The sequence below is a fragment of the Simochromis diagramma genome, unplaced genomic scaffold, assembly GCF_900408965.1.
Source record: "Simochromis diagramma unplaced genomic scaffold, fSimDia1.1 OVJJ01000501.1, whole genome shotgun sequence".
NCBI lineage: Eukaryota > Metazoa > Chordata > Actinopteri > Cichliformes > Cichlidae > Simochromis > Simochromis diagramma.
In genome coordinates, this window is record NW_024387320.1 from 1110691 (window position 1) to 1127388 (window position 16698).

The 16698-nt window shown below is 41.7% G+C and overlaps 1 protein-coding gene across 1 annotated transcript in view; it reads left to right on the plus strand.

Moving 5' to 3' along the window:
- The first annotated feature begins 7423 nt into the window (after nt 1-7423).
- The window catches only part of LOC120717469 (anosmin-1), a 41255-nt gene continuing 31980 nt past the window's right edge, over nt 7424-16698 (plus strand). The window contains exons 1-2 of the mRNA XM_040005495.1: nt 7424-7691; nt 13231-13278. Of these exons, the coding sequence (XP_039861429.1) occupies nt 7500-7691; nt 13231-13278 (240 nt within the window). The 5' untranslated portion in view covers nt 7424-7499. The remainder of the gene's footprint in view (nt 7692-13230; nt 13279-16698) is intronic.

A 16698-nucleotide genomic window follows, 5' to 3' on the forward strand; every position in this document is an offset into this window, starting at 1 on the left:
TTTTGTGCCAATCCTTAAACCAATCTTGTCACACTCTGCTGCAAACTGCCTGAAGCTACAGTCTGATGAAGCTAGAAGGGCAAGTTTCTCTGTAAATTGTATAAAAATTCGGATGAATTTCTGTGCATATTGTAGCATGAAGGGATACAATGCCTCCATATTTATTTCTTTTTTTTGCATCTTACTTATGTAACCAAATCCTCCCTTGCCCTCTCTAATTGTTTAGTTGTCTATCTCTTCCAACGTATGTGATTTCATTGTTTATTTCTTATACAAAAATACTATTAAAAATATAAGACTCCTGTCATAAAAAAAGTTCACTCTATTAAATTTTTAAACCACTGGAGCTGCTTTTGACAAGAGCATCTTAGTACTTAAAACTGTTGCCTTGTGTACGTGTTCTCCTCTGCACAAATGGTCATACACGCTTCTCAGTAGCTTCACTGCCTTTTGCCCCTTGCACCTCTTTTACATGGTTTACGGTAGGAGCGTTTCCTGCCATAGAGCTGGGGCTGACCTCCTAACAAAGAACAGGTTCAATCTGCCTCCCCTCCCCCAACGCAGGAAGCTGATGAGGGTCACATGACCTTTCTAGACAGCACTGAGGAGCAATGGTAATATGTAAGGGTGGGGGAAGGGAGCAGCTAGTCACACCAGTCTTGTGTTGTTATTAGGCTGGAGAAGTGTGGGGAAAGCCTAGTCAGTTGCAGGGGAATATCCAGTCGAGTATCTATTTCTCATCATGCTCTGGTGTCTATTTACATACTGGATTTAGTTCCCTAAACCCTCCTGCTTTATTCACACTATAAAAGGAACACAAGCATTGGACCCGGTCTGGAAGAAAGGGCTCCCTTATTTATGATTTTTGTGTCTATATGTTGATGAACAGACAAACGTACAAGCTTGGGAAATTCAATAGTGGCAAAACAAAAGAAAACAAACAACAACAAAAAACCTTGTGTATGTGAATACACTGTAATACACCTCCTCCTCCTCCACTGTCTCCCTCCCCTCCCCCAACCATCCACACCAGCTAGAGAGAAGGCTTTTTGTGGTGCACTGTTATGTCATAACCTACAGACCTATTTTTCAGACAAAGCAAAACAGACTGCGGGAACAAACATCTCTATTTGCAGCTGAAACACTTTGGTTTCCCTTAAGAAAAACAGATGTAACAGTTGACAGAGCGGCGCTCCGATCAGCCATTCCGTTTGAGATCTGCTCCAAACACGTTGCTTAAATATGCCACTTGCTCACTCAGCTGTAATCATTTTCACAAGAAAAACTGACTGTTTAAAAAAGAAAAATATTTGTGTTACTTTGGGAAGCCACATTCCTACACTCCTCAAAAATGAATTCAGGGAGGGGGGAGGCAGAGAAGGCGGGAAAGCAGACAGATATCAGAGATTCATGGATCGAGGACAAAGGTCAAGGGTTGCTGACCTGCAACCAACAGACTTGCCTTGCCTTTCCTCCCCCTCTAGCACAATAGCAGTCAATGGCTTTACAACGTTTTGTTCTTACAGTGGCATTTAAGCCTTGTTAAAAGAAATTCCCCCTTAAGCTCCTCAGACCATAATGGTTATGTTGTACCTTAGTTTCAATCTAGTTTTACATTTTAGACATATTAAAGTCTACATTTTAATAAAACTCGTACAAATTAAAAATATATATTTTACATTACATAACAATTATACAGTCACAGACACAAGACTCAACTACAGTCTTAAGTCTGAGACTTAGAATTAAGAGAACCATTTGTTCTCTTAACTGCCATTGCAGCTATTTGTGCGTTCTATGTTCACAGGATATACCAGCCTCCTTACCTTCTTTAAGGCCACTGATGAGATGACCAGACATAATGAACACAGCATCTTTAAGGTATAAATATTCTTGTAAATATGTCCCCAATATACACAGTTTGATATCAAAACACAGCTTAATAATTTATAGCAATTTTATGGGGGGCACTGGCTATTGGTCATGGACCCTTTGGGGTCCTGAGACCTCCATTTGAGAACCAATGAGCTGTACTGCTTTTTTGTGTTTGTTATGTTAACCGACTAAAAATGTCAATAGCTAAAATATAATGTTATGTTATTTGATTAACCATGCTTTTTCTTGTTTTATTTATCCCCTCCTGCTTTTTATCATTACTATTTAAGTTAGTCTAAATAAAATCTATGGAAACCAGGCTAGAAAGCCCAGCATATATCTGAACTCTTGCCAAGAGGTTCTCAGATGAGCTGTGTCTATCTATCCACTGTATTGTTAGCTTAGAAGCTTGTGGATGGGGATGTCTGATGTGTAGTGTTTTGCTGGTTTCAGCCTCTTGCTTTGTCATGGCAACATAATGGCGTGTAATGAGCTACCACTCGCTTAGACACCCAATACAGCATTGTGACTTGTCATGCTACATAATTACTCTTCTGACCCACGGATTTCAGAGATGATGGCTGTTGCAGTTGTCTCTGCAGTTGCTGTCGCCTCTTGTGATGATCTGCGCGAGACGAAGAGCAATTTAAAGAGTGATTGAATTGTATTTCAGACAGGAAAGGGTTTCACCTGTCACAATAAAAGTCATTCATGTGAAGCTGATATGCAAAATCATAACTGAGTGCTTCCCTAGCACCTCTCTACCAAATTAGGTTATAAAACTTTGATAAATCCTGTAGCATTTTGCGATAGTTAGGTACATAAAAAAAGCATTTCAACGTTTTAGTGCGTGTGCATACATGCATGTGTGACACAGACACAGAAAGATTACATTGAGTTTTGAAAATGTGTTCTATTTTTCATCATATCTGATAATTGTTTGCCTCAGACAAGAGAACAAAATCCCCCCTGATAAATTCTCCATTGTTGGATATTAAGGCTGGATCATCTCCTGGAAAATATTGTGAGAAAAGGATAGATAGAGAGAGAAAGAGGTTGGGCGGGGGAGTGGGTAAGAGAGAGAGGTCTCAAAGGCTTGTCTAGACCTCAAAACTTGCCTGTGGTAACATTGCCATCTAGTGGTACCAAAAAAACCCTCCCACAAATTACAGATATTGAGACGTCCCTGTTTGGTTAACATGGGTTAAACACACAGGTTTCATGAATGTGTCCTCCTTATGTCCTCTTAGTCTATTTATTGTATCCAGTCTGAAAATAAACACCACCCTATGCGGTTATTATCATCCAACCTGCTAACAGCCGCAGAGGGATGGTCAGCTGTCAGTCAACCATCACTGTCTAAACTGAGACCAAAATGTAACTTCAGCTCTGAGTGGGTGGTTTATATGTGAATAACAGTTTTTGCTGGACTATCACCCCCGAGTGATTGCACAATGCTGCATTGTTTTGGGATGTGGCGAAAGAAGGAAAATATATCATGTGGACTTGTGTTCAGAAGTCCTGCACGCCAAGCAGGTTTTTCCAACCTCATATACAAGACAAATATTTTCACTGGGAATGTTAGAAAGTCTTGTGAACGCACCAATGAATAGACTCGATATTATGAACAGACAAAAGGGTGGCTGTAAGGCCAATGGGTGTATTTGTTTTTATCAATGAGACGGACTATTTTTATTACTTTAAAAACATAACCATTTACTCGTGATTCACCAGAAAGAATGTCTTCGTGCATGTGTGTCATGGGGAGATACTCTGGGCCAGAGACAATGCATAGATTTCACGTCCAAATTGTGAATCGATATTCGCCCCCTTTTTTTAATCTGCAAGAAGAAAACATGACATGACCTCTTTTGCATGTCATATCAGTATTTGGTGAATAAGAAATTGAATAATTCACATTCCTTTAATGCTGGGTAACCAGCTGCAGTTATCACAAGTAATATGACAGATCCTGAATTAATATACAGTGTGATAGTGATATTGTGCTGTGCTAACATCTTATTTGGCTTGTTACAAATAAATTAGAAAGGTGAATGTTTTTCTCTCCTCTGCTGCTTCTAGATTTATGATTTCTTTGCTTAACTTTGTAATGAAAGATCTTTTTTAATCAAAGGCTGGGTGAGTCTTACAGATAATAGCTCTTGCACTGATGTCATTGTTGTAGCTTGCTCTTACAGATAGCCAATGTCTTTTTGATGAAATGTAGCAGCTGGTTTCCCTGGAGACTCGCTATCAGTTAGAAATTTGATTTATATTCATTTAAAGCAGATTAATCAGAAATCATATTAATTGGGGAACAAATGCAGACTCAGTATCAGCTAATATTACATAATCAAACTCCTCTATTATTCTATCTATTATGTCTCATACGCTCATTTATTCCATGTGCCCTTTTTAACATACATTGCAATACATTGAGCATTCCCCTGATTAACAATGCTTTTAGATGATCAAGGACAATTTACTGTTTAATCACAAGTACCCAGGCAACACCGATTCAAATGCCTGCCGACATCTACAGCATTACTCCACTTCCATGTTCACATGCTCCCTTAAGCTTAACTAATCTCCATCTCTTTTGTTTGCTAGTGATCACAACAAAAGCCGGTGGTCCCCTCTGATCCGAGTGCCTCCCCACCACCACCATCAAAAGCGTGAACCCTGAGTCCACCTGCCCCTTTACTCATCAAAGATAGGCAAGTGTTTGATCGTCGTGCACCTTCTTTGTCAGTGAGTTTGCAGGCTGAAAACTGACACTGGTGTGTTGTCTTCTGAGATGTTTTTGTGAGCTCATGTTACAGAAACCCTTTTTTCCCCCTCTTTGCTTCGAGACTGCACCCGGTCCCTCGCCACACCGGCATATCCAGTCATCTCTCAGAACAATGACTTAAAAAGAGAGCAAAAAGGCTACATTGTTACCAAGGGTGTTCTTGAACAAAAGGCCCCACTGTGAAGAGAGAAGTCATTTTATATAATAATTCTATGTGAAGGTGAGGTTATTGATTGGCTGTTCAGCACATAATGTTGATGTTATTGAGAGAAAGGACACAATGACCCTTGAGGGTAGAGTACAAAGATGAGAGGACTCTTTTATTAAAGGCAGTGTTAGGGTTGATGAAATGCTATTTACTTTAAGTTTTATCCTCTAAGCCAAGCATGACCTCATTAAGACTATGTGCCCTGAGTGTTATGTTGTATATGACTCATGAACAATTATATACCTTGAAGTCTATTTGCGGAGGTAAACACATGTTGCTAGTGGAGACCCATTGCAAACATGGGTGTGTAAAACAATTGTGTGATATGTGTCAGAGATAAAATCCAGTCAGACAACCATGGCCTCTTTTAGATAGCTTTATGGTCTTAGTATGCAATTAGAAGAGGCTTTTCCCAGTCAATGAAAGCAGTGAGTTGGAGGAAGATGTGTCCCACAGGCTGTAGGAGACATCAGGACCGCACACAGACAGTGTGTTTCCTTCACCGCTCACTATAAACTCCCCCCCCCAATTCATCACACATGGCTGTAATAAGCCAACAAATTAAGCCATTATACTGTTTTTAAGGTACACAGACATCCGCGTTTAAATGTTTTAAGAGTAGCAAGGGATATCTCACCCCAAGTTCCATTGTATGTCTGAGACCACCAGGGAAATGAATGCACATCCATCTTATCATTAGAGAACTGTGGGATGATTTTTATGATTACAAAGACATATTTTTAGCATGACAGGCCAGAGCACTCGATGCTGCAGCCTGCTTACTCTCACTGAACAGATTGTTGACTTTTTATCATTGTCAAGGGACCTTTTTTTGAATGGGAAGAGATATTTTTTTCTTTACTGTGTTTTCATGATCCCCATCATTGCTCTATGTGCAGTGCCTGCTATTTAAGATGTGTAAATATGGGCATATTACTTTTTCAGTGGCGAAACGGGTCAAACTATTTGGCATGTATAACTGGCCCAAAGCAAGACAGTGATTTAAGCCAAAACTAATGATGGTGTGCGAGTGCGTGTTCACTCCCACTCTGCATACAGTTTAAGAGCAACAGCTATAAAAGTTCATTATGCTGTTGCTGTAATGGGGTTCAGGAAAGTACTCCAGGAGCTGACAAAAGCTGGAGTGTCTTGTAAACCCTTGAGGGAACTTTCTAATTAAATACTCACTCCTTAACTTCAATAAATAGCAAAGATTTCAAGCTTTTCCTACATGTCATACTTTCTCCATACCTGGGGCGAAGAAATGATGCCAGAAGTCGGGAGTCCATATTGAGGAATTTAGTCAGGATGGTTTTAATAGTTTTCCATGTAGAATTGTTTTTCCAAGCTACTGTGAAGCATGTAGGTGAGAGCTGGAGGGGAATGGGCTTCCCTGGGATGTTGGGAAGCGTGTCCAAGCCCATATGTGGTGGTTTAATACAGAAGACCATCTATGAAACAGTCAGATGAGTTGTATCATCAGTAAGTTTAACTCTTCTACATAATGTAGCGTAAACAGATTTATATGTGCACACGAGCTGATATGCTGCCAAAAAGGATTTCATAAATGAATTTATAATGGCAATCCAGACCTGAGGTTGGATGGATGAATGGATGGATTGTTTGTATGGATGGATGGACAGATTGTTTACTTGTCACCGAGAGCTTCCAGGCAACAGGAAAAGACCACAGAGAAGATTCATTGATGTGGTAAAGAAGGATTTGCAGAGGGTTTAGTGCAACGGAGGAGGACGCGAGGGACAGGTTGAGATGGAGGCAGATGATCCGCTGTGGCGACCCCTAAAAGGAGCAGCCAAAAGAAGAAGACCGAGTATATCTTGTAGCCTTTTTAAAGTTGATGTCAAATGAGGTTATCTCCAAGACTGCTAAATTAAAACAGAAACCCTGCATTTCAAACTGGAGCTTTAAAGACTTGGATGTCTAATGAACATTCAATGATTCTGGGGAGATTAAGTCAAGATATCCTGGCCTCAAGCTTGAGTCTTGATCATTTTCCTTTTAATATGTCTCTTATCCAGTGTAGCGATAGATCTAAAACCGCTTAAATACTTTAATTAATTGTGTTTGGCTTTAAAACTTGTAGATTTGTTCTTATTATACAAAAAATATAATCAGATCAGCTGTCGTACACTTAGGCTACTGGTCAGAACTACAGATAGAATATAGATCTGTCATAGACTAGGAATCCAAAGCTATGTCCAGTACAAAAATACTTAGGTAGATGGAAGGCGGTGGATTATGCTGATTAAATAGACTACAGTTTCCATAACATCTCTTGTCTGTTGTTTATTTATTTATTGATCTGCCCATTCCAAGTTTTGATTGCAGAGTATGACTTCTACTCAAGCCCTTCCTCCTCCTTTGCAGGCCTGCTCCCTAAAACAAACAGCCTTTGCTTTGGACAGAGTGAAGGACTATGCAGCAGTCTACCTGTTTTAACGCTCCTCGTGCCTGTCAGTCACCGCGGGATCCTCCAATAGCAGGGCTCGTGAGCCGTTGACTCCTCCCCAGTGTATAATTGAAGTTTCCTTAGTTTCTTCGCCGGAGCCTGCACGCAGTGTTGTCCGATCCGCGGAGGGGATTAAATGCAGAGCAGCAGGGACAATGTTTTCCAGGAGCCTGAACGTGTGTGTGACCCTGTGTTTGTGGATTACGGCGCTAACGAGCCCGGGGAGTGTGTCTGCGAGGAAGCAGGACGACTCTTTCTTCACTGCCAGCATTTATCGAGCAAGATGCGCCTCGAGATGCCTCAGTCTGCACATCACTCGCATCTCTGCATTTTTCAAGCACTCCCAGGTATGAGCATGTGTTCACGGGAACTCCTGACAATATGCGGGGAATCAGAAGCGAATGCGATGCCGTGCCGCTGCATGAATGGGAAGATGTGCCGGTCGATTTCCACACAGCCTAAGTCAAACCTGTTTATCCTGAGCCCATTGTGACAAGGCTGGAGCAGGTCACTAATGAAGCCCGTGTAGTTCATTAGTTTGGTGCTGTGTTAGGAACAATCACTGTCACCAAACAACCCTGTCACAAATTTGGAGATTGAGCTTCACATTAATTATGACAGCTTGGCTTCCTTACAAAGTTGCTATATACAGAGTGTGTGTGTGTGTGTGTGTGTGTGTGTGTGTGTGAGAACGTGTGGAGTGGGAGGCTTTAAGCTATATCAAGCCTAATTAACCCATCTCAGTGTTTTGAGATAGAGACATTATGAATGCCTCTCAGTTGAGCCAGCTTCCATTCATTACTTGCTAATTACTGGAAAATGAGATACCTCTCACTCATTTGAAATGTACTTGCTGCTGTTTCTTTATGTAGTGGGTAACTTTTCTCTTACCTTGCGTTTGGAGACTTTTGACATTGGTTGTCCCACCAGCAAGCGTGCTGTGACCCCGAGCGCGTTTGAAGCTCCTATATAAAATAGATGTATGCTTTGGATGATTTGGCATGTGGTGTCAGAAGTTGTTTTTCACCCTCCACCGGACACACTGTTCTCTCCCAGGACTCCAGAGAAAAGAGCTGGTCACTGATCCCTCTCCCCTCTGCTCCTTTTCACCAGCTATCTGTCTGCTGACGGCCTTTATATTCACTTCATTTGCATTTGCAAGGCATGTCTTTCTCAAGGTGCATTAATGAATCCCTGATTGTCAGGAAACATTCTGGGGCGAGGTAAATTTGTAATTAGGTCTAATGAATCAGCAAAGCCCATTGCTTTATTTCTTTGGTACCAATTACTTTTACACTGAAAGCACTTATTGATTTGGTGTAGTAATGCAGGTCCGTGGGACACAGACCTTCTGCAGTTAATTTAAAGGAATTATATTAAGGGATAATAAGGCTGATGGATGAAGTGTCTTTATTCCAATGAAAAATCCCACGCGGATGGAAAGTAGGAGACCCAGTTTGTATTTCTTAAAGTGCAACTTGGCAAATAGTGTCAGGGATTAATTTAGAGAATATACAGTGTGTTGCAGCCCTAGGTTGCAAAGTTGGGGGGATTAAATTAGTGACCAGCCAGGAGGCCAAATAACTGATGGAGTCTCACCTCTAATGAACAGCTAACAGTCAGTATAATTGACTGCAGAGCCTCAGAGTCTGGGGCGCTCTTCAGTGAGGGGAAGATGAGAGGAAGGTGTTTGTCTAAAGAGAGGGGCGTTTTGTGGTTGGTGATAAGCAAGGGTGCTGGAGCAAGCTTGTGGGTCTAAGAATAGACGGCAATTGTTGATAATTTGCACGAACTGTCTTATGCACTGTTTTCTCAACAGTCCTTTTATGTGAGGATGGGGGGTCTGGTCAGCTGCAAAAACATATGCCCTGCCAATCCCCATCCCCCACCCCCCCCAACCTCTACCCTCCTGGCCCTGCCAATAAATGCCAGCATCACACCTCATAGGCATGCAGAGGATATATACATCGGGCTACCAAGTGCTGCTCCAAGGAGGTCACCTTCCTGCTAAATGCTGGCGCCCAATTGTGCTAAATGTGATAAGCTCTAATGTAATGTTGCCACAACAGTGGGGCATGCTCAGTCAGCACAACCCACAGGTGGATCTGCTTCCTCTGCCAGATCTTATTACAGCAACGGCAGCTTGGAGCTCCACTCCAAGGATCGACACGACAGACCTCTTAATTCATCTCGGACATCCTTCAGGGGTCATTTAATACTCAGTGGGGAAAACAAAGACATGCAAGCCTTTCCATTTTAATGGAAATGAAAGACCTTGGCTGCATGTCAAACGTTTGCCTCCTGTTTCTTAATATTTTACTGTGTCTTCTCAATATCTGGTAATCTATATAGGCTGCTTATTTTGGTTAGGGTACAAGATACAAATTTTCCTCTTAACACATTTTGCAGCTGGAATTTAAGACTGGAATGATACTTGGAGAATTTAGATGTTATTACAGATGTTATGAACACCCACGCGTCTTTCCTTTCTTTATGTGGCTGAATCAGAATGCAAATCAGAGACTTTGTTTTAATTGCCCCAGTTCTGAATTAGTGTGAAATGGAAACAAGCATAGAGTTGCTGAGTTAGGAAACCCATGGGTTGTCAGATTTATAGCATCACTAGATTTATTGATGCAATAGTATTTCCAAATAGAGATTTATCGGCATTTTACTCCACTTTTGGGGAACTTGTCACCCTAGTACAATAGACAGAGGGGAACACCCAACCATAAATATTAGCCTCGGACACTTTAAAATATTAAGAGCGAGCTGGGAGCCCCGTGCAATAATGTATTCTGAAAGCATCAGCCTTGTAGTGGATTATTTATGTGGGGACCTGTGAAGCCAAAAACAAGGTGTGTCCATGAGGTCTTGTTATTACATTCGGAGCAATAAAAATCTAACATCTTAAATTCAGTCATTCATCGCTTGTGTGCTGCATAGTAAAGTCTAAGCATCTTGCCTGAGAGGTTTGTGTTTTAAGTGAAGGCAAGAAAAAACATTGGCGAGTGGTTTTTCCATGTCCCCTTGTTTTCGCCTTTGATATTAAATAACCTGCGGTGGAATCAAACCTCAGCCAGTGCTCGTCTCATGTGTGGAGTTTTTCATTAGTGAAGACAGCGGATGAATAAGGGGTCTATGTAGCTTGGCCTCACCTCTCTCCATAAATGCTTTTAAACCATGACAGTCATGTCTGTAAATCTCAGCCCAGAGTGCTGCTACACCCTGAGCTACCTCATTTGACAAATAAGCCTCATTCCTAAGTGGAGACAACTTTACACTAGTGTTGCTTTACATTTCTGAAACACCCTTTAATGTTAACACTGAACACACACTGAACGCATTAGCTCACTTTCAGAGTGTCTGACAAATTATTCATATAATGTGAATAATTAATGGGCAGAATGACCACAGCCCTCACACCCACTCGAGTCGAAGCCTAAATCTCAGGCTCTTATATTTTGCTGCTGCGTATGTTCACTTAAGGAAAAGTTATTTTGGTGATGCCTGACGACTCCTGAGATGTCAAAGGACACAGAGAGAGATCGTAGTCTGTCCTTTGAAGTCCAGTCTCCAGTTGACTTGGCTAGAAAAGTACGGGGACCTGTAGACCAGCTGGATTAAATGCAATTTGAAAATGTGATTAGTGGGAACCGCAATGCTTTTAATCCAAATCAGACGCCCATAGGAGACAAAGATTTCCAGTTTCAAAAGCTGGATTGGACTTATCAAAGATCAAAAGGCCTTTGTACATGTTCGTCTCAGTTTGTCTAGACAATGCAACACGCCCTTGCCCACCTGCTTTAATTCTCAACTGACAATGCCCATAGTGTATCTTTGTGATAAATACCCTGTTTACATGCCTCATCTAGTCACTCCGCTGTCATCAACAAAGCATGGTTCACCTTCGTGCGTTTGTGCGCCACTGTCTGGTCTCCTCACACAGGAGAATATCTGGAAAGAATTCATTCAGTTGAGTCCTTGACAGTCCTCAGGACTGCATAATGTTCAGACTGCAGAGGAATGTCATGGTGAGTCAGAGGGATGAAGTCCTGACCTATAATTATTCCCCCGTTGGTCCCTGAAATGGTGGGGTCAGGCCTGGACAGCTGGGGCAACATCCTGCTGAGCCTCTCTGCTACGGGGATGCTGTCACAAAGCAAAATTAGCTCCTATGTGGATCTGGCTCTGTCTCCATTGATGGATGGGTAAAGAAAGGTGTCAAAAACAGGATTGATGATTTAGGACATGGCCTTGAGTTGTGACAAACTGTATAAATTATCTGGAGGCATTGCCTGCCAGTGTAAATGTCAAAGTTTTATTGATGTGGTGACACTGACGGGGTTTGTTTGCTGGGATTGATGTTTAAAAACCACGTCAAAGTCTTCAGAAAACCTGCTGGTGCACACTAAATTTGAGCCAATTAACTCCCATTTTTTTACTTCACATGGTAACAAAATTAAACTATTCCAAGTGTCCTTAGTACTTTTTCATCCTTATCTGAATAGTTTTTTTTTTTTTTTTTTTTTTTCAAGAGATTCTCTGAAGACATGACTGTCCAATCATGGCTTCCTTTGAAGCCTTTTCAACCATTATCCTTGACACAAAAAGCAAAGCACCTACTGGTACTGGATGTCAAATTAAAGCCTTTAATGATAAGTTCTCAATGTCTCATGGGAAATTTCTTCTGGATTACATTGTGAGAAAATGCTTTGAACTTGACATTGAACTTAAGCAGACCTTTTGCCTGCAGACCCCTAAAGTTTGGCTTTGTCTAACCGCTTCATTTCTTCCACTGGGATGCAAAGGGAACATCCAAAACTCAAGGCCAGATTTAAGTCAATGACTACACATTCCAGCAATGTAACTCTATAAACAGAGTCTCCACTGAGAATACTGTCATGATAATCTGTCATTGATCTTAAGTCTAGGAAATAATCAATGGTCAGATGATTATTTATAATGTCACAGGTGATTAAGCCAACTGATGTTGCAGTTCCCGTGTGTGCTACACAACTTTACAGCTTCTTCGAGTTGAGCTGTAAGGGAGTTACGGTTACGAACCAACCAAAAACGTAAATCCAGATGAATACGTCATTTGCATCTGCTGAATGTGGAAATGTATGAAACATTGTCATGTCAGTTTATAAGGTGATGACATGTCAATGTTGCTTTGCAAGTGTGCAGAAAATCAGCTGTTGCTGATCTGTCTTTCGCCATAATCACCAGGTCATTTATGCTAAAGCTCGAGCCTTCCTCTTGGTATCCAACCAAAATAATGTTCGCAGAGAAAAACAGCATAATTCCCAGTCCTTATGGAATAAGGGAAATGGCTTGAACAAGTCATTTACCTCCACTAGTCCTCCACTTGATAGTCCTCTGTATTCACACATCGAAGCTTTACAAAAACACGGCTCTATTAGGACCAAATGTTTACCTTGTCGGAGTGCCGAAGGTGGCACTTCGACCGCAATTAGAGCAAATTGGCTATATCTGCGGTCTGTGCAGGAGTGCTGACATTAGTTCCTCCTTCCGTGACCTCTGAGATGTCTGTTGAGAGATCAAACAAATTCACAGAAAAGCTGGGGTCACCATGCTCTGCTGAAACTGACCAGAGGTTTGCCCTCACCTTAGTGTGGTGACCCTGCTTTCCTGCTTGGGCTGCATGAACTCGGCACACAAAGCTGACTCGCAGTCAGCCTTTCAGATTTCTGTGCTGTTAACATTATTGTTAATCAAAAAGGCCTTGGCCACCGCGGACGTATATTGTGAGAGGGAGAGGAAAGGGTCAAAGTTGCACATTGACTTGATGAATTGGTTATTATAAATGTTCTTTCAGCAGTATGTCTGATGACTGATGATGTTTTTCCTTCTTTTCAACAGAATAATGGATCCTTGGTGTGGTGCCAGAATCACAAGCAGTGCTCCAAGGTAACACCGTTTCATTTCTTCCATGAGTGAGACGCATGCTACATACATGCCTCGTTATCAAAGAATAATACAACATAAAGTGTGCGAGTCACGACAGGACTAGTTTTGTCATGCCTGCGGGATTCACAAGCTGTTGACATAGACTGTCATGAGATAAAAACCATAGTTGATTGCTCCTGCTTTCATAGATACCCATTTGCTCTTGTAATTGGAATACAATTAAATAAGATCTGAAGAGATTAAAGGTGTGTCAATTTATGAAAGCAGAGCGTGATTGTTTTTTTCTTTCTGCTGTCATTTGGAGTTTCACTCGGATGCATTAAAGTATGTCTCCCGCAGGGCTTGTTTGAGTTCTGTGCCCTGTCCCAAAGAAGGTTGATACAAAGCCTGTGTTGACAGCTCCTCTGAAAAGATGGTGCTGACATATTCTATCAGACTCTCCTGGAGATGTTGACAAGGTCCTCAGAGATGCGCTGTATAGACTGTGGACAGAGAACATGATGGGGCTGAACTAAGGAGGATGTGCTAGCGGAGGTCCAAGTAGAAATGCTTGGAAATGCTTTTGGTATCTGTCAAATGCTCTCATTTCCCGCGCGCAGGCATTGAAACCAAGATCCAGCAATGTTAGACCTCTTTGACTCAAAATAGGGCATTCACAACACGCATATTTGCAAGAAGACAGGTTTTCCTTTCATGAAGCATCAGATGTTTCTTTTTTTTCTCTTTTTCTTCGCTTATATGTCCGCCTTATATGTCAAAATAGCTTGGTGAGGACAAATTCGATAACTTTTCCTCGCATGCCTTTATCAGTCTGCAGTTAGAGAGGAATGCATGCTGAGAATTTGTGTAAAACGCATCATTACAATGACTGTGATTAATTGAAAACTCATTAAAATACAGAGCGGCGGCGGTTATTTGTGCTTACTTAATCTGGCTTCATGTGGAGTACTTATTAATCCCAATCAGTGTCTAGTATCAACAGCCTTGCAAAGTGAAATTCCCTTTTTTGAATTTCAAATCGTTTCTCGAGCAATTTGAATTTGTCTTGGATAAAGCCGAGCTATTGCAACAGTGCTTTGTCATGTGTTCTGTACGGGTTGTTTCACTTGTCCTATTTATCACGCACTTAAAGCACATTCTTCTTCACTGTTAACACCACTAAATCTGTACTAATTTGGGGGTGAAATGTCATTGTATAGTGCTCCCCCAGTTCCAACACAGGCACGGCCTTTCTGTTTGGAGTTTGCATGGTCTCCCGAGAGCTCAGGTTTCTCCTGCCATCGAAAACACGCCAGGTTAATGCTGCTCTGACTGTCCTTTCCTGCAAAAAGTCGCACATCCTCTTTGAATAAAGTAGTCAAATTACATTAGTTATATTAGTGAGTACAGTCTGAAGCTCGTGTGTGATCCAAGTTCGTTCTAAAATGTAATGTGTGATTAAGAAAATATGTCATTTATTTTATTTTAAAACTTTGGTGACATTTTGCTTCAGTCAAGCAGGCGAACCTTCTTTGTTTTCACCATAATGCTGTGAAACTTGTTCCTCTCCTTTCCACTGCGATAGCCAACAACAGCTCTTGGCACCAGCCATCCCTCAGTAATTCAGAGTTTTTATGTTTGAAAAAAAAAAAAAGAAAAGAAAAGGAATAAAAAAGCTTTTGCTGGCTGCAAGTCTAAGACAGCATACTGTTTTCATAATCAACCAGCTAACATTGCTGAAACTCTGCAAATATCCCAAAAAACTGCAATGAACTTCTTGGTCTCCCCGCTGTAACAAACATGCCAGTTAGCACTTCTTTATCCTACTTGTAGACTGTAAATACACGAGGCTGGATTTGATGTAAGCCCTTAAAAATAATGATATGTTTGTGTTGCTGTTCTACAGCTGTGATGCTCTGTTCACTTTCCGTTTCAAGGGCTCTCCAAATCGAATTAATTTAATTCTAGGCTTCAATTCAGCCGTTCAGGGTGCGGGCCAGGGCATGGTGCTTAAGTTTAATTTGCACCAAGAAGTCAATATTTTGGTAGCAAACATCACCACACTTCACATCCACATCAATGGCTCGAGTGTGCTCTCAGGGCCTGTGTTTAGCTTGTCAAAACAGAGAGCTATTGTGGCCACTCTGACAATTGCACCAAATGGGCCCATGCTGTACAGTGGTTCCCCGTGAATAGCTCTACAGCCGCTGATTAGCCTCTTCACTTCATGAACAGCTCACAGTCAAACAGAGAAGACAAAGGCAACAGCTTCGGGGGGAGTGCGTTAGGGCAGAAGGCCTGTCCACCCTGGAGAACGGTTAAAGAGCCACTGAGAGCTCCCTGCCTGTGAAGGAAATGCAAGGAAGGGCTGCCTAATAGTTTAGACAAAGATGCTGTGACCCTGTCCATCTGTCTGCGTTTTAGGAAATCAAAGCCTCCTGTTTCCATTTGTGATGAGAAAGTCATCCCGGTCATCTCGTATGCAGTGTCCAGAGTTGGCCCTGCTCTCAGTTTCCCCCATTGTAATGGTAATTAACCTGCTTGCCCTCTCTGCAGAGCCGAGCGAGGTGGCATTTGAAGAGCTCGGGAGTCATTATCATGCCACAACAGTGGGCCAGCAGACAAAGTCTATTCAGCAGGGGAATGCCAGGGAAGTAGACGGCAAGCAGTTGTAGGAGCTATTGTCATTTTGTTTCCCTACTGTTAGAGCTCGCCTCTTGAGAAGTTTGGCTATATTCCCTAAAAGTTAAAAAAAAAAAAAAAAAAAATCACTCCAGGGTGTTCTCTCTCTTTTTTTCTTCTGGTGGGGCAAAGAAAATATATTTTGTGTGCCCACAGCATGGGAGAGCATGCAGAAGAAGCCAAGAAGCTTTCCATGTTCAGAGCGTAGCTGATATTTGCAGGGTGTGCTTCCCTGTGGGTGTGATCCAGGCTCCACATCAAATGCTAGGATAGACTTAAGGCAACTAAATGTCTGCAAGAAAGCTGTGCGCTTCATTACTCAAACTTCTATCAGGGAAGGATGAGAAGAAAGGGCATACTCTATATGCCTAGATAGGTTGGCCTGCAGTAATTCACTGAAAGGCGCCAATCAGAATAACTCCTCAGGAGGAAAGTGGGCTATTTTTCCCTTTTCCCTCCATTTAGGATGATATTTAAATTCCATATTTAAAAATTCCATCCTTTATCGGGGAGATGTTGACTCAGTCCTGCATTTTTCTGTGAGCCAATCATAGCCCCATATTTACTTATCAAGCATTTGCAGGGAGAAAAATCTTTAGAAAGCCAGCATTGTCTGGCTGCCATTCGACGCCAATGAGTCGTGCATGTCTTTCATAGATGCCTTGCGTGTACCAGGTGGCTCCTTTGAGTGATCTTTCCTATCACTCACACCCTAAGCTTCAAATTCCAGAGCAAGAATAAGAAGTGTTTACTCTTTTG